Source organism: Sander vitreus, chromosome 10 (assembly GCF_031162955.1).
Source record: "Sander vitreus isolate 19-12246 chromosome 10, sanVit1, whole genome shotgun sequence".
Taxonomy (NCBI): Eukaryota; Metazoa; Chordata; class Actinopteri; order Perciformes; family Percidae; genus Sander; species Sander vitreus.
The window spans coordinates 33,953,873-33,972,959 of NC_135864.1; the positions used below are offsets into that span (position 1 = coordinate 33,953,873).

At 43.2% G+C, this 19,087-nt stretch overlaps 1 protein-coding gene across 2 annotated transcripts in view; it reads right to left on the bottom strand.

The window, feature by feature from the left end:
* tenm2a (teneurin transmembrane protein 2a) overlaps window positions 1–19,087 on the bottom strand; it is a 179,992-nt gene that overhangs the window by 109,286 nt on the left and 51,619 nt on the right. The window contains exon 7 of one of the 2 annotated variants that reach the window (XM_078261257.1): window positions 17,020–17,046. The exons of the other annotated variant lie outside the window; for it this stretch is intronic. Coding sequence (XP_078117383.1) covers window positions 17,020–17,046 — 27 coding nt within the window. The remainder of the gene's footprint in view (window positions 1–17,019; window positions 17,047–19,087) is intronic. 2 annotated transcript variants of the gene reach the window in all.

Genomic DNA, 19,087 nt, shown 5'->3' on the forward strand with positions numbered 1-19,087 from the left:
CGTGTCTTCTTCAATCGCTTTTCTATGTTTTCTCTCTCCCACTCTGTGTGCCTTTTCCAATCACCTCTCCTCCAGTGTCCTCTCCTCCACTTTCCCTCGCTTCCTTGCATGGGGAATAATATAATAGTCAAATAAATAGTGTCTAACCAAAAAAAATCACAGCCATTAACTCAGTGGCTTTTTAACTACTTTGCTCGTCGTGGTGAAATGGAATCGCGCTCAAGCCATTTTAATCAAAGTGTGTGTGTGTGTGTGTGTGTGTGTGTGTGTGTGTGTGTGTGTGTGTGTGTGTCTGTCAGCATGTGTCACTGTGTATGTCAATGCGAGTGTGTGCCTCAGTACCTCCAGAAGCCATGAGGTGGAGCTGGTGACTGATGTAGAGAGAGAGAGAGAGAGAGAGAGAGAGAGAGAGAGAGAGAGAGAGAGAGACAGAGAGAGAGAGAGAGAGAGAGAGAGAGAGAGAGAGAGAGAGAGAGAGAGAGAGAAAGAGAGAGAGAGAGAGAGGATGGATAGCTGAATGAAAAGCAAGGGAGGGCTAACTATCTTCTGCCTGTTATCACCAATTCTTTCTGGCAGTGTGCTTTTAAGGTGTCCAACATGGCATTGTAGGCTGGATTGTATTTGTACTGGAGCATCCATTATTTGTGGTACAGTGAGTACCACTTGGACGCAGTTGTAGTAGTAATATTTTATTGGTTGTAGAAGAAAAAAACAGAATAGAAAAAAAAAATCTTATTTTTGCACCCTTGAACATTATGCTTATAGAGCCACAGCACATACAATATAAATATAATATGTTAATTAGTCATAGCAGCGAAAAGCACAGGTAGAGCTTATAACATTAACAATATCTCAGTAAACCACCATGCATTATAGCAAAGTCCACAACCTGGAATGTAGCCATCGTTAATGTTATTAATTACACCTGTGCTTTTCCTGCTATGGCTAGTCAAAATGCTTGCAGTGGAATAGGGCAATAACTAAAGATACAAATCCCATTACTGATGGATCTCAGCCTAATGTTTAAACCAAATGGGGCTTTAAATCAGCTCAGAGTCACTGTGGAATTCTTTGCAAAAAAGATTCAGACGTTTCCAAAAAAAACGCACAGACCATCCCCAGATTTGTGAAAACACACAGACACACGTGCACCGGTGCAACCACAGATCTTGTTGGCAGTTCAGAGAAAAGGGATGGTAGCCTGGAGGAAGGGCAGGTGTCCACAGACGGAGCTCTCTGTGTCTTTTTCCCTCTCCCTCTCTCTCTTCCTCTGCCACAGATGGACCCAATCACACCTATTTCTCTCACATGCCCTATAGCTACATAATCAGCGTGAGTGTGTGCGCACGTCTGACTTGATTATTGTCACATAAAAGGGCTGTCTTCTGAATGATCTCTAAATATGCATACGTCTGGGGTGTTTATGGCCGACAGCAGATTACTGTGTGAAGCACTGACTACTACAATGCGGAAATACTAAACTTTCGTTAATCTATCAGTCTCTTTCACCTAAGTACAAGTCATAGTAAATGTGTGTGTGTGTGTGTGTGTGTTTGGTGAGACGTGCACATTCCCGAAAACACACACACCAATGTTTCAGAGCACATCAAGAAAATGGATCCTAAAATTCAAAAAGGGTCTGCTGGCTCAGGATAACACTTAATTTCATTTCATATTTGCAAGTTTGGTGACAGCTGAACACGTGTGTGAGGTGGCCTGCAGAGGGTCTGTCTGTCTCACATGGCAGGGGGTCGCGATAGCCAATGGGACCACCCGCTCTGTAAAGTAGGAAGTGAACCACCAATCTGTCATCTGTCTTCATAAACCCACCAGTCAAGACCCTCCTAATTAGTCACCATGGAAACCATGGCTAATTCCCTGGTCTGCCATGCCAATCACGTCCTGTCTGTGGCAGCAATCAGAAAGGCACATTTATCCACCGCTGGGCTGGATCCGTGTAACAGATGTGTGTGTGTGTGTGTGTGTGTGTTTGTTCATGGGTGTCTAAATTCAAAATGTTTCTTCAGATAGGAGGCAGATGTGTCAGAGCTTCTGAGAGGGGTGTGTGCTGTGTTGTGATTGTGTGTGGGAACTGTTTGATTAGCTTGACGAGTGCTAGCAATCCCGTCACACCCACAAAGCAATCAAACAACTATTATATGACGCACACACAAACACAAACACAAATACACACATCAACACCGATGCAGCAGCCACAGTTTACCTTACCGTTAAGGTCAAACTCTTCTGTCAGACAATCACACACAATGCAACCCCTGCTGTTCTCAAATAACCTGCACGTTCACACACACCACACCATTTTGATTTGTAAATTAAATCACATCTAAATATTCAATCAATAAATAAGCATTGAATTAGAAAGGCAAATACCTAAAAAATAACCTTGTTAATATTGAGGACCACACATGAATTAATTATGGATTAAAGTGGAACAGGGGCATTCCACTTCCTGTCCATTTCTTGCCATCAACTACATGTCAATCACTGTAATTACCATCAACTAAAACGTGGTCACCGAAAAGCTGGGGGGCCGACACAAAAGGGCGCACTTATGATGCACCAACTTCAAATCAATGACCTAAACACACACACGCGGGTACACGTACACACGGAATCGCAATCAAACTGCACGTACTGGCATTCACGAATGCCAATCATAACTTGAAGCGCACATCAAAGCGGAGTTCTATTTAGATGTATGCCGTTTGATCACCACCACCGGCTCCACCATGTACACACACACACACACACACACACACACACACACACACACACACACACACACACCACCACCACCATCATATGCATATATAACCTGCATAACCTACATATTAGAATACAAAAATATATAGGGTTGTACAATCTAAGAAATTATAAATTTTCTGTTTGAGCGTGTGTGTGTGTGTGTGTGTGTGTGTGTGTGTGTGTGTGTGTGTGTGTGTGTGTATCCATCCATGCAGGAAAAACCAAGGGGATTGGCTATAGTCAAGTTACGGCAATGTTCTATTGTCCTCACACTGTTGTCTGGAGAAAATATAGCACAATGCCATCTCACTAGTGACAAAGAAGTATCCCAGGGTCTTACCTGTCTCATGAGAGAGGGTCTTGGTTCTTCCTGTGTTGCCTGAGTGATGCATCGCTCCGTACTTGTCTCTGTTTCTGATTAACCCTCTTCCCTTATCTTCTCTCCTCCACTCTCCACTCCTGTCTGCTCCCTTAAGAGTCCTCTTTTCTTGATTCTCAATCTTTTGCGACCTGTTTCCTCTCCCTTTCGCCAAAGTCCTTGCTGCCTGTCGCCTCTCCCTCGCTGTTGTTCTTTTTCTTCACTCTTCTTGCCCTTTCTTCTCCCCTCTCCCGTCTGTTTGCAGTGAGGTCTCTGAAGCACAATCCGCTAGCTGAGTGCCGGAGCAGGAGGAGAGGGAAAGAGAGATAGAGCAGGAGCCCGAGAGACACACACACTCACGCAGTGTGGATCGACACCCTTGCACACGTGTGGCTGTTGAACTGCAGAGACAAACGCCACACACCAAAACAGCGGAATGGAAAAAAGATGAGCGCAATGCCCTGCACTGCTTTCCCCCCTTTTTTCCTTGAGACTGCAGGTCTTTTTGTCTCCCTCCTGTTTCTAGTCCTCAGTCCTTTTTTTTGCGCAATCCGGCACAGATCAACGCCAGGTCGGGCATAGGGGAACAGATGGATGTGGAGACACTGAGAGCGAAAAAGAGAGTGCCTTTCAGCCTGTGGCAGGCAGAGCAGAAGAGAAGGAGAGATGTGGCTGCGGCTCCATCCTCCATCTGCCCTCAGCTGAGACTGAGAGCAGACTCAACACACAAGCTCGCTCTCTCTCTCTCTCTCTCTCTCTCTCTCTCTCTCTCTCTCTCTCTCTCTCTCTCTCTCTCTCTCCCTCTCCCTCTCTTGCTCCCTCCCAGCAGCGCCGCACCACCGAGATGGAGGGGGAGGAAGGATGACGGCGGGAGCTAACGAATGAGCCAAAGGGAGAGAGAAAAGAGGGTAGGGGGGAGACAGTGAAAGAAGGAGAGCGTAGTGGTAGACAGAAGGAGAAGGAGGAGATGGAGGTTGCAACAAGGGCGGGAGCAGCGCAACAGAGCCCACGAGCACCAGAGAGTGAAAGAGTGACAGAATCATGGGAATGTGACAAAGCATGCACAACAAAGGCAAAAGGGGAAAGGGAGAAGGAGAAAGGTGTAAATGAGATATAGGAAACAGGAGGAAGCGGGTGGCGAGAGGAGAGGAAGGGATGAGGCAAGGTGGAAGGAGAGGGAAGATGCAGAGATGCGGAGGGGGAAGGAGGGAGGGAGGAAGGGCAGAGGACACTGCGGCGATGAAGCCAGTAATATGTCAGATCTCACATGGACGCGCTCACATTCACATAATGTCCCCAAACAGGAAAAGAACAATGTCCAGTCCCTCCAGGATTTCGCAGCCTTTTTTTTTAGATTGTTGCGGCCCAAAATGCCTGATTATGCGGGAGATTTGTAAAAAAATTGCGATAAAAGTTGCGATGTCTTTTGTATGTTTGTTGCAATGAAGTTGTGGGAGACAGTGAAAGTTGCAAAAAAGTTGTGATTTTTTTTGTATACTTCTTTAAAAATAAAAAGGAAACTTATTTTGGGGAGAATAAAACTACTCTGGGCTGAGATTTCCTAGGAACCAAAAAGGCTCAGGATGCTGCAAATGTTGGTAGAATATGAAAATGGCTGGTGGATTTAAGACAAAAAAATAATAATTTATTGAATGAATCAAATTTGAACATGTCTGTCAGTGGCTTGTTGATCTTTACATTGTTGGTTCATTTCCTAACCTGGCCTGGTACACATTCATACGGTTTGATAAAGTACTTATTGGACTTTAACTTCTCATTAACTTACAATAACGAGTGCAGCTGTCCTTAATTTAGGTCATTGTGTTGTCTCATCTCCGGTTTTTCCTGCATCCACTGTGTGTGTGTGTGTGTGTGTGTGTGTGTGTGTGTGTGTGTGTGTGTGTGTGTGTGATGATGATCAACCCGTTCTCACTCCCGCTTGGTCATTGGCTCTCAGAGTGCACGTGGGACTGCTGGGGTTGGTTGAAGTCGCGGGAAACTTCAGGTTATTGCGGAAAAGTTGCGGTGATTGGTCAAAATTGCGAGTCGCACCACATTCACGGTGATTGGTTGAATTTGCGTGAATTGGCGCGATCGCGACATCGTGAAAACAATGCAGGAGGATGGCAGCCACGAAAGCAGACTCTGAAACCCCTGAAACCAAACGTCAACATCACATATGAAGGGGAAATGATTTTGTCCTCTGACATAAAGACATGGATAAACTGGATAGGGCTGTGCAATCAATCAAAATTTTAATCGCGATTATGGCTTCTAGAAATCACGGAAAAAAGAATAATCGAAAAACAATTATTTTGCACATTACGTTTTACAAGTACACTCTGATTTTGTCTTGTGTTCTGAAGAGGAAAAAATGTTCAAATGGGAAAAGTATTAAGGGACATTTCACAGTTCTAGGTGTTTTTTGTTCCATAATCGAGCAGCCCTAAAACTGGAGCTATCAAACTAGCTACTACAACATGAAGGTGTGTTTCTTCCTCTCTCTGTCCCCTCACAGACTCCAGCCACTGGCTCAGGTGTCAGGTTACCAGGTGAGTGAAGGTCCTCTCAGCGCCCAGTAGAGGGCAGACATCTTGTCACTTATCAACCAATGCTCTACAACATAATGTATTATTAGCATAATCCTACATTACCAAACACATTGATCAACAGTCAGTCTGAAATTGACGCATCCGGTTATACATTATGCATTGAGACAGCCTTGCATCACTAAAGCTGTTCATCATTTAGTGAACATTTAGAGATAATTCAATATTACTAAGAACAAGGATATTTAAGCCAGTTAATGTGTGTGTTTTTTCTGTGTGAGCAAGTGTGAATAGTGAAGGTTACTAGAAGAACAATCACAAAGAAATAAAAGCAGACAGTGATCTAACAGTAACAAAGAACAATGCACACACACACACACACACACACACACACACACACACACACACACACACACACACACACACACACACACACACACACACACACGTGCGTTGAACCGCAGCACAACCGCTGAGAGAAAAAAAAGCCTATAGCTGACACAAAGCAGGTGTGGGTAGTGTGGTGTGTACACCGTAGTAAAGAGGGAGGAGGAGATGAGCGGTAAAGGCCAACCCCTGAGCAACCACTCCAGAGGACCGCTGTCAGCATCATTTTCTACCTCTTCATGTGACATTCTCAGACGCCATCTATCATCCTCAACGAGTCAGAGATGCACACAATGCGCCGCAGCACCCTGGCGTGCGCACACACACACACACACACACACACACACACACACACACACACACACTCGTTTGGTATGTGCCAGAGCGTATAGGCATATTGCTCACACATACTGTATGGACGCAGCAGATCAAGAAGCGGTACACACACACACACACACACACACACACACATACACTCACACACATACGGAAAGGGATGCTCCCTCGGTACACAAACTTGCAAATACAGGTGTTGAGGCTTGATTTACGGCAGGGGAGGAGGTGTTGAGGGGGGGTTCAGAGGGGGGAGGCGGGTGCTTTGTGACTATGACTTCATCATATTAAAGTTGAGAGTGTGGCGCAGGTAGAATCAGCGGGAGCGCAGGAGGAGACGCTGGATTTTTAGATGAGGTTCACGTCGATTTGTCATGATAAAAAAAACCATCTGAGACAGAAACAAATTGCTTTCTTGACAACACCTTCTAATGCTCCATCATGCACACGTACACACATGAGCCCCGGCGCATGTATACATGTACACCACACACACACACACACACACACACACACACACACACACACATGCACGTGAATGTAATGTGATACATTTTCTCATGCAGGTTATTTATCAATGCCATTCAGCATTATTATACCTGGCACATCTGTATAACCATATATATATTACGTGTATATGTGGGATACACAAAAGCTTCCACTCAGCGTGATAAACTAGAGAGTCCACTCAGCCTGTTATGCTTCAGTATGGAGGTTGTGAGGCAGGATAGAAAAGATGTAAAGAGAAGAAGCATGTGGTAAAGGAACAAGGAAGAGAGCATATGGAAAGCTCATACAGACTCTGGTGAACGAGGGTTGTGTAACAGTATGAGATAAAGGCAAACCTCTGCTTATTAGGCCTTATTATGTAGATTTACTCAATCTCTCCCTCTTTTTCCTCATCTTACTCAAACACTCCTATGTTAATGTTGGGTTTCTAAATCTCAAACTAGGCAGTTTGAATTGCAAGCTGTCGATTTATAGAGTCCCAGCATGTTATTTTATATTTCTTAAATTGTTTGGTCTCTCTTCGCCGCACATTTCCTTTCTACCCTCAGTGACAGTTTTTGTTCATTTCCCTCCCTCTTACCCTTGCCTGTTCCCATCCACCTACCTTCTCTTTGTTTCTCCTCCTTCTACCTGCCTCCTCAAGTAAACCACCAAGGGAGAGCAGGTGAAGAGGAGGGAGAAAGAGAAAGAGAGCGAGAGAGAGCGAGAGAGAGAAAGAGAGCAAGGGAGTTGGATAGATGGAGAGAGAAGGTGTGCTATAAGGTGCCCCCATGGGTTGAACATGGTCATTTGTCATGAGACTGAAAGCTTAAGAAAAGACTAGTTAACATTTACAGCTGATCCCTGTGAGACACAGGAAAAAACACAGCCCAGCAAAACACCTCCAGGAGGAGGCGTGCAGTACATGTGCACACACACGTGCACCAAATGCGCACACACATGCATGAGTGGCCCTTGCAGTAGCCTTCAGAATACAGAATCGATAGTGGTGAAACTGCTCTTCGACAAGCGAGAGAAGTAGTGCTTACCATTTTTTACACCACTCCCCCTCCCAAACCCCTTCCTGTTCTCCCTCAGCGAAAAGCCTTGTTGTCTCCATGCCCCCCCCCCCCATCCTTGTCATGCCCACACCCTGCCAGAGTAATTAATCACCTTGTGCTAATGAGCTATTAACTAATGACAGATTGACATGCCTCTGCCTGTGTGCGCATGTCTGAGTGTGTGTCTGTGTGTCTACGTAAGCATGTTTGAGTGTCGCCAGAGCCACCCTCAGCACGCTAATGTGATTAAAAAGGTTAAGCTCTTATTAGGGTGGGAGCACAAGGAGTACGCAGCGCGCACACACACACACACACACACACACACACACACACACACACACACACACACACCTGTACACCAGGGAGCCAACATCCATGCGCGCAAATGCAAAGAAAGTCACACATTTATTTTATTTAGGGCAAGGAATGACCGTGGAGATCAACAGAGAGTGTGCTTTGCATGCGGTTTGTGACATAAAAAACATAGGCGTGTGTCTCCCCCCCTGGACTCTCTGTCCTCCCTTCATCATCAAGACTGGTTTCAGCACCATGGACAGCTACACAAAGGAGCTGCTTTATGAACAAATTTGAAGTGCCCTTAGAACAATGTCCTTGTTTTGGTGCACCACATCACGCTACACTTCTTTGTAATAATGCTCACATCCTAATAGACTGTGTACCAAACAATTACAGTGTAAAAGAGAGGCACTATATCAAACTGTAAAACAAATAGGAAAGTGTTGCTTTTAGACAGGTAGTTACAGTAGTCGTCTGTACCTGGAGTATGTTTAATCAGACTTATTGGACTCTAACATCTCTGCTTTCAAATTCCAAGAGAAATGTAGTTACAGCGAGATCATTTGAGAATCCTTGCACTACATAATAGGGAGTCTAACCTAGCTCTGCATGTGTGTGTATACATGCAACTGTGAGTGCGCAGGTGCATGTGCCAGCGCACACTGTACTGTATGTGCTTCTGTGTCTCACTGACCTAACAGTGTGGCCCTACGGAGAGGTTTTGGCGCATACCGACTGCGAGATTTGCATTCTCACAGCTCTCTCGTTTTTTTTCTGTGGCTTTAGAAGTGAACAGCTGCTTAATGGTCATAGCTCTTCAGAGACAGGACATTGGGAAGCACAGAGGGGGTTAGCCAGGGTTTCTGCACTGCCAAACACACACACACACACACACACACACACACACACACACACACACACACAGGCACACAAGCACACGCTGAGGCACACACACCAGGTAAAGCCTGGTTCAGCTATGGTTCTGAGAGCAAAATGTGACCATTTAGCAGATGTTTTTCTTCCCAAAAGTGACTTTAGAGGCTTTTCACACTGTTGAATTTAACTACAATGGAAAACAAAGCTTGGCACACATACATTATACTGCAGCTGACAACTACTACTAGAGAGAGAAATCCGTTGCACAGTACAGCAAAAACAATACTGGTGTTTAAAAAGATAGGATATGTGCCGATATACAGCATGTTGCGAGCATGCTTCATATTGCTACATGTTCCAAGCAGTGGAGGGGGTTTGTGAAACCTGATTTAAAAAGCAAAAAGGAGGATTGAGGCTGGATGTTTTTGGGGATGTGGGAAAGTTGAGTGCTCTCTCTAATTTCTGTGGAGCTCACAAATTCAAATAAACTATTTGAAACCTGCATCACAGACACAACTAGTACATCAAATTGCCTTCATCTCCACACTCATTTGACTGTCTGACTTGAGCGCACAACCCAGACACACACAGATGGGTTGTGTTTCATGAGATGCCAAAAGAAGGGATTTGATGAAATACAAGACAAGTGAGAGACGGTGATGGCCTCGCAGTGTGTAAGTGTGGAGAGCCGTCCTGGTTCCACAGCGTTCTCCTCAGTGGGGGACCTCACATCTTGACCTTTACATGTCCAAGATTACGCAAATGTCCTTTTTTGACAAAATCAAAAGTAGGTCAGTGTGGCGCACACAGACACGTTCACACACAAAAGAACCAATCTATTTACTGACAGGTTTATTGACCCAAAAGCGTTTTGATTACCAAAGCTATAAATACACATAAAAAAATAAATCTTGAAATATATTTGATCTTATATTGAAAAACAAACACTTAATTGAATATGACTGTTCTGACTTAACGAGGATAAAAACAGTAAATGTTGAGGATGGCTTAAGAAAAAATTGTCAAACTACCAAGATATTGTCTGGTTTAAAAGGAATACATCATGGCAAATACCGTGTAAAGATTTCTTTGATTTCTATGCGGATGACTGTCTAATTCTGTTTGTACTTTACATTGTTTTATCGGCTTGAGACTTCGTTACTTTTCCTAATTTTATTAATATTGCTTATGAACATGATTTTGACAGAAATTCTGTTTGGGTCTCAGAGACATAGTTAAATACAATGGATTTTCATTATGCTCCTCATCGCAGACACATTTCAATGAAATCTGTTATTGGAGTTTGTCCATTCCCTGGGTAATGACTTTTTAGCAAACATTATAACATATAAAACAGGAAATATTTCCTTATTTGGTGTAATATCAATGCCTAATGGTCATTTACATAGGTTGTATATATCAACCTGATGACTGGACAAAAGGCATCATTGTGAAGATACCAAAGAAAGGTGCCCTAAGCAATTGTAACAACTGGCGCGGCATCACCCTTATTCCTATCCCTAGTAAAATCCTTGCCAAAATCATTGTACAGAGAATATCAGGTGCAATTGATGACCAGCTTAGAAAGGAACAAGCAGGGTTCTGGAAAGGTAGAGGGTGTATTGACCAAATATTCACACTACGCAACATCATTGAACAGTGGACAGAGTGGCAAAGGCAGATAAACTTTGTGGACTTCAAAAAGGCCTACGAGAGCATCAGATGGACTCTGTTCTCTCAACTGGAAGATCTGGACTTCGCTGACGACGTGGTTTTGGTCTTGCACACGCATCAGCATATGCAAGAGAAAACCACTCGTCTTAACAACTTTGCACAGCAAATAGGTCTTAAGATCAAGCAGATGAAGACAAAGCTGATGATGCTAAACATCCCAAACCCCCCACAAATAAAAACAGAAGACATAAACCTACCCATGACCAACCATTTCACTTACCTAGGCAGCATTGTCAGCCATGACGGTGGAGCAGGCAACGACATCACAAGCCAACTCAGCAAGGCCCGAAACACCTTACAGAGACTAAACAACGTCTGGAAGTCTGCCCAGTACAGCACCAACACCAAGCTGAGACTGTACCAGAGCTGTGTCCTGTCTACCCTGCTATACGGCTCTGGGTGCTGGCGAACAACTGAAAGCGAGCTCCACAAACTGTTGACCTTCCACACCAAAAGCCTACGTAAAATAAAGAGAATATTCTGGCCCAACACCATCTCCAATCAACTTCTACTCAGCCAGTGTAAACATGACAACATGGCTACCATCATTATGAGAAGGCGATGGAAATGGATTGGACATGTGATACGTAGAGAGCAAGAAAACATCACGCAAACTGCCCTTCACTGGACACCAGATGGCAAACGTAAAAGAGGTCAAACCAAGAATACCTGGCGCAGGACAGTGGAGGGAGAGCTGAAGACCCTACATCACACCTGGGGCTCTATAAGGATACTGCCCCGAAACAGACAACAGTGGGAATCCTTTGTTGCTGCCCTACATGCCAACAGGCATAATGGGCAGTAAGTAAGTAAGTAAGTATATATTTTACATACAGCCCTGTGAGATCCCAAACAATGAGGAAATAAAGACAATCTCAACAAAACAAAAAGGTTGATATTTAACATTTGGCGTAAATCAGGCAACAATTTGGTATCCAAATCCCAGTAAACAGCATGGGACAATGACATCCTTATCGCTGCCAATTGAATTCATCTGTGTCCAATCAGGTAACAGATTATTAACTCCAACAAGTGTGTGTGGTTGAGATTCATGGGAACTAGACTGAGTATACATTCTGCTTTTTTCACTGAGCTGCCACAACTTAGGAGTAGCTCAAAAACAAAATGACTTAAACTCCTGACCACAGTCAAGCAGTTGTGGTTCATTTTGCAGCTCTAATTATTGTTACAAAGTGTTGGCTTTTCTGATAAATGGCACGCTTCTTGTTTCCTTCAGGTGTTGGTGTAAAAACTTTACTCATGGGCTCAGCATAGTGTTGTTTTCTTCAACGAAAATTATGACTAAATATCGTCGTCAACGAACCTTTATCACGTGACGAAAACTAGACGCGATTTAAATGCTGGTCATGTGACGATGACTATAATTAAATGTATAGTCCAATATTGTTGACAAATAAAAACGAGATTAAATGTGGTTTACAAAATAAAAACTATGCTAAAATGTCTTCATTTTCGTTGACCAAAACGAGACGAGACAAAATGTTATAATGTTATTTTGTCTCGTTTAGTCGCGTTATTATTGTTATTATTTTGCAGTATTTCTGTTCCCTGTGTCTGACTTCAGGGGCTGCATCAGGCCGCACTGTGCAGACGCAGACGACGTTACTTCCTCAAGCCCTGTCGCAGCATTATTTCATTTAGAAGATGCAGCGGTGAGTTAGAGAGTGAGAGTAAAACGGAATGTGTTGTGGAAAAAGATGGGGAAAACTGCCCAAAAACACCACAAACCTTAAGAAACATCTCAAGCCATTCCATAATGAAAGTTAGGTAAGTCAAGACATTAACGCAACATTACTTTCTATTTTAGAAAGCTAATGCCAACTCATGAGGCTGTGGTTAATGTGTCTCATTTTAACGTTAGCTTTAGACGTTAGCCACTGGAGCTGAAAACGACTGAGACAAACGTGTGTGACTACCGTGTGTGTGTGTGTGTGTGTGTGTGTGTGTGTGTGTGTGTGTGTGTATTTGTTTGTGTGAGAGAGTGAGTGGGTTCTTAGTTCCTACCTGACTGACTCCATGTGTACTAAGCGTCCCTTGTTGGCCAACATTTTGGTTTTGTCTATACTACTAGGTACTTATACTATATTGACTGGATTAAACAGAATTGCATTACTAAAAAGACTAAATGTCATCCATTTTCTTCGACTAAAACTAGACTAAAATAGTCATGGATAATTCTGACTAAAATAAGACTAAAATGCTAAGACTTTTATTCGACTGAAACTTGACTAGACTAAAAAGAGTATGAACGTGACTAAAACTAATAAAAACTAAAATGACAGCTTGACACAAAGACTAGACTAAAATTAAAACAGGCCACCAAAAACAACACTAGCTCAGCATGCCACTTATTTTTCAGATGCTAAACAGAATAATATTCACAAAATAACCATAAAAAATGGGTGTAGTCAGAAACGGTCAAATAAGGCATACATGCATGCAAATGACCCTAATGAAAAGAGAAAATAAAAAACACAAACAGAAGAGACACCAGCCTGCCAAATCTCAGACACTCACATGTCTGGATGATGATGAGGAGCCGAGAGGTTTGGAGGAGCCGGATGGGAGAAGCAGGGGACAGGACAGCTCTAACATAGAGACAAATGACCTCCCAACATCACAGACATGGTGGGCCTGAGGAGAAGCGGGTTAATAAAAGCCTGGATACATAGAATAGAGAAGGCAAAAGACAGAGGGAGAAGGGGAGAGGTGGATCAAACGCAAGGATTGATGGGCTTGTAATTTTCTCTTTTCTGCCTGCTAAAGATGATGAATCCCTCTATGGGGAATTTAATCAGACTCCAACAAAGAGCATACACACAAGCAGGGCTGCAACAAACCTGTCATGGGTAAGTAAACAGCACAGCACAAACAAATACAAAGCTTGTGTGTATCCCCGCTGTGTGACACCAGAGTACACACATAAATTCTCAAATTCTGGGCTCAAGGAAAAGTTTTTTGTGTCCATCCATAAACAAATATTATAGTCAATATTTTCTCTTTATTTTTGAGGACAAAACAGAAAATGATGCACAAACAGAAATTAGCTAAGATCCTGTGAGACAGCATGCATATATTTCCCAGGGAACAAGGGATTGATTTCCAGCTGGAACATGCGTGTGTGTCTGTGTGTGTGTGTGTGTGTGTGTGTGTGTGTGTGTGTGTGTGTGTTTGCTGGCTCTTTACTGCATGAATGCTGCCTCTTTACCAGACTGAATAGATTACAATGCCTATGCCACACAGATCAATACACACAAGCTATGGCCAAATTAATTGCTTGTGACAATGCAAAAGGAAGACCACAGAACTTGTGAGAGGAGGAATCTGCCTCGGACAGGGGAGCGATGTAAATGTCAAGAGCGTGTGTAGCGCTCATTGTCTGGGTGAATTGTGCATGCTTAAAATAGTCATTGTTAGTCAATAAGCAATTTCAATGTGAGAGGCTTGCTGAATGTACAATCCATTAATTAATTTACATTAGATGCCCTTGAAATTTCTAAACCAAACAAAAAGAAATCTAGACAAGAAGAATTGCATGTACATGAGAATAGAGAGAAAAGAGGGAGAGGGGAAGGAAAAAGGGAAAACAAGTGAGTTTGGGGGTTTTCTGTTATTATGATGGATAGATAGAGAGAATAGGGGCTCCCAGAAGGAGAGGTGTAAAAATAGGATAGCACCTCTCCCTCGACAGCGCTCCTCTCAGCCCATTTATCCAATCACGAGTCTCCTCTTGTCCCCTCCTCCCGCTCTCCTTTCACCTATGACTCCCCTGCTCCCCCTCTTCCCCTTTTGGTGCTTTTCCAGACATCATCTCCCAGCATCCTTCCTCCATCCTTCCTGCTCTGTGTCCATTTACTCATCCGCTTACACCTACACCCAAAGCAGACAAAAGACAAAACCTCTCCATTCCACTGGGTTTTCCTCTTCACCACACTCAGCTGTAGAGGATTTACATTTTTACTGCGAAGATCCCAGATGACACACTTATACAGTAAACTTTGACTCTTTTTTTTTTATATCAAAAAACTATATTTACACGCAGGGAATGCTTACAGAGCCTTGTGTCCTTTTATCTCAGCTGTCTCGCCCTGCTTTGCATTCATGCTGCTACACAGATTCAACACATTCAAGCTAGTAGTCTATGAGGGATACTAATGGAAGCTGTTCAGAGCACCACTTATTGTCCTGTGTGTCTCAAATGATCAACAAGCCAAACAGCACTGGGACCACTAAGGCGGGAATAGAAACAGTCCTCCGCCGTTTCGCCCAAGTTTCCACCCAAGTCTCACTTCCATTCTTCTTCTGTCCTCTCCAATATTTATCACTTTATCGCTCATTAATGCCCCCCCTCGCCATCCCTCCATTCCTCCTTCTCTCTCCGGAGAGGAAAAACAAACAGCTGTCAGGGTCAGGCTTGTAGATGAATTCCAAATGACTTTGAAGGGCAGAGGGGCCGATCAACTTTCCGGTTACAAAAGCCGCACGAGCATGAAAACAAGCATTAAATAAATATGGCCAATCCTCAACCTCCCACACACACACATATACACACACAAAGTGCAGCTACTCTTTGAATCAATACTGCATCTTAAGTCAGCCTACTGTCAAGGTGAAGGCAGTGTGTGTGTACAGTGGATCTGTGGGTGGGTTGTGCATACATGATGCATGTGTGTGTGTGTGTGCGCGTGTGTGTGTGTGTGTGTGTGTGTGTGTGTGTGTGTGTGTGTGTGTGTGTACAAGACTAAAGCTCGCTCCCATGTGATGACACAGATGCCGTAAAACTCAATAAACAGAAATGCATTGTGCGCAGGTTTGCTCACTTCCTCTGGCTCAGATTTCTTTCACGAGAATAAAGTCCTCCTCTAAACTTTCTAAAGACGCAAGAAGTCAATTTCACCTTCACCGGGCTCACCATCCGTGGCTCAATTTGCAGCTCTCACTGGGTCAAGATGAGTCGATTAATCATTTTCATCTTATCAATCATATCAATGTGATATCTCTCCATCTTGTCTGATGTCTGAGTCCACTCTCTATCACTGTCTGTTACCATTCATCCATCACGAATAAGAGAGCCCTTTACATTATTCAGTGAAGCTAAGCCAATGTTTAATCAAGACGTTTACATCACTCTCGATTCTTTTCTGCTGTTTTCTCTCTAATGGAGTCAATACCAAAGTCTAATTTGATTAACCAACTCAACTTATATATAAACTAGTCAATCTTGATTGAAATAGTCACATAGAGGAACTTTATGTTGGAGAAATGGGTGACACGTTAAAGAACATAAAGTGTCTTCGGTTGCTTTCATAGTTCTGAATGATATATTGTTGCCATTTACTGTAGCTCTGGTCCTGTTGTATGGACTGACAGGTAACTCATTGATGGACAGTTTTGGCAACTGTCATCCTGCTTCAACACTATTTGGATCTATGTGAGGAAATCGAATTCCAGTCGTAGAGATTTACTGCACTTTGTGTGTTTTTATATCGTCTCTGGTGTTACAAAGAAAGCATGAAGACATAACTGATTATGTTTAGTCGAAACTGCAACTGGACCTCATGCAATGAATAATGATGGGCATATGTAATATTTCAATAATATGATATATATATATAATATTTCAAGGGGATAATTATATAGCTTGATTGCTTTGCAGTTCCCACGATCAGCAAATGCATTTAATAATAGTTTAGCTTTGGGACACACAATCCTGTGGTTGGTCTGCTTTGCTTTCACAAATGAAATGAACCAATTATAGTCCAATTACCATGCCGAAACTCACCTTTTCAGATGATTTTGGTTGGCTTGTTTAGTTTGCTGGCTTTGTTTAGTTTGAGTTCGAAATGGCAGCTTTCATACCAACCGAACCAAACAGACAAACACACCAGAGTTTGTTTGAACTGTACTGAACACTAAACAGGTTGGGTGTGAACGCACCCTTTGTAAAGTTGGCTTCCACAAACCAACATTAAAGCTTTAGTGTTTGACATAGATTCTCCAAGTCTCTGGAACTTTATGGGATGAACTCCATCCTCACAAAATATATTCCCTTATTTGGGAATTTGATGATGGTAATGGAGAGTGTTGACTTGGGTTGAGATCTAAAGACTGTGAAGGCTACAGCGCCTGATTCACATCCCTTTAATATTCATAGTGTTGTTTGTCCGCCCTTTGACTTAATGTCCTGTTTCATATGTATTATTTACACAACATGTGCGTACTGCACATGTGTCTGTTCGTGCTTATATTATTGTGTGTCTGTCTGTGGCTGTAGATAAGATTGTGATCCTTGACTGGAGTCAATCTAAAGAGCGGAACAATAATTTGCATCATTTTCGAGCCACACATGAAACTTGTAGGTACGTCTCACAGAGTAGGTTTAAACAATGGCTGACGAAATTGAATTCACTTTTTACTGCTTGGGTATATGTTGTGTGTGTGTATGTGCCTGCTCTGTCTGTGTGTTAGTTCTTCCAAGTCTTTGAGTTCTGGCAGCAAGATCAGAGGAAAGTGTTTGTGTGTGTGTGTGTGTGTGTGTGTGTGTGTGTGTGTGTGTGTGTGTGTGTGTGTGTGTGTGTGTGTGTGTGTGAAAGACAGGGAGAGAGAGAGAGAGAGAGAGGGAGAGTAGGCATGAAAGTGAGATTCTGCTCTGAGACGTTTGATGTCGAAGAACAGCGTCTGCTGTCTGTCTGCCAACTGCCAACCCTCTATCACCATCCCAACACATGGCCTCTGCAAAGTGTGTACATGTGTGTTTGTGTGTGTGTAAGTGGCCTGATTAGGCAGGGACTTGGCTATGTGACACTGCTACAGAGCTAGTTACACTCATAACACGCACCTCAATGTGTCACAGTGTAAATGTGTGGGTCTGAGAATGCAAAATAGGATTTTGTTTTTAATCACATGACAGAGACATGGTGAGACGAGGGAAAGAGGTGCGGATGTGTGTGTGTGTGTGTGTGTGTGTGTGTGTGTGTGTGTGTGTGTGTGTGCGTGCGTGTGTGCGTGCGTGTGTGCGTATTGGAAAAGGGTGCGTAATCTCACTCACTTTCCATACGTCTCATCCCACACCACCAATCTTTGAATGGGTCCTTAACATACAGAGTCAAGCACACTTATGGCTAATTGTTAGCTGATGTACAGTATGTGTGGTTCTGTGTGCGTATGCAAACATTTCTGTGTGTGTGTGTGTGTGTGTGTGTCCGTGTTTGTGTGCTTATAGGTTGTGTGTAACAATGTGTGTGCCAGAATACTCCAAAGTGTGTTCAGGTATGGCTGATGTTACAGTCAAGTTTCTCCTGTTTTTATCTGTAACTGCAACTTTGTCCTAGTATAATAAATAAGCAGAAGAAAAAAAAACAGAAAAGAGAAAAGGAACTAAAGACATCAAATGAGAGACGCTGCCTCCTATACTAGGCCATGGGATGCTTTCATGATGGATTTTAGTAGGTGGAGAAAGATCCAGTGAGAAGTGTGAAGAACCAAAAGACCGGGAGAACAAAAGCAATGAAAGAGATAATGGTGAAGAAAGGCAGGAATAGAATCTGTTCAAAAAGTCAAACACTTGTCTTTGGATCACACGCAGGCCTCCACAAATCTAGGCACCAACGAACAAAACAAAAACAGTGATTGAGGTGTGTGTGCGCACACAAAAAACCTACAGAGATATCGGCAGAGCAAAAGGCTAAAAGATCAGGTGAATCTACTGAGTAAAGACACACAGATCTTTCGTTTGCACGCTTCTTGACATTTTCACTCTGATAGGGCCAGATATAGCTTTTCTGCCTCCTCACAGATCACAGGAACACACACACACACACACACACACACACACACACACACACACACACACACACACATACCCCCCCCCCCCCCCCCACACACACACACACACACACACACACACACACACACACACACACACACACACACACACAGAGTGTGTGAACAGTTGAAGACCGAGGGGATGGGAGTTCTTTTGGAAGAAAAAAACCCCGGAATAGAATATGGTTAAAAAGCAAACAGTAGCCAGGCGCTGGAAACGTCCTGTGGCAGCAGACAAATAAGTGCTGCTACTGGAGTGATCTGAACCCCTCAGATCGGCTACATTTCAGTTTTTTACTATCACTTTGCTACTAATTTCAGAACCTTGACGTCATTTTTCAAAACTCTAGACACAAAACTCAAAACGATCATCACTTGTAACACAGGATGTC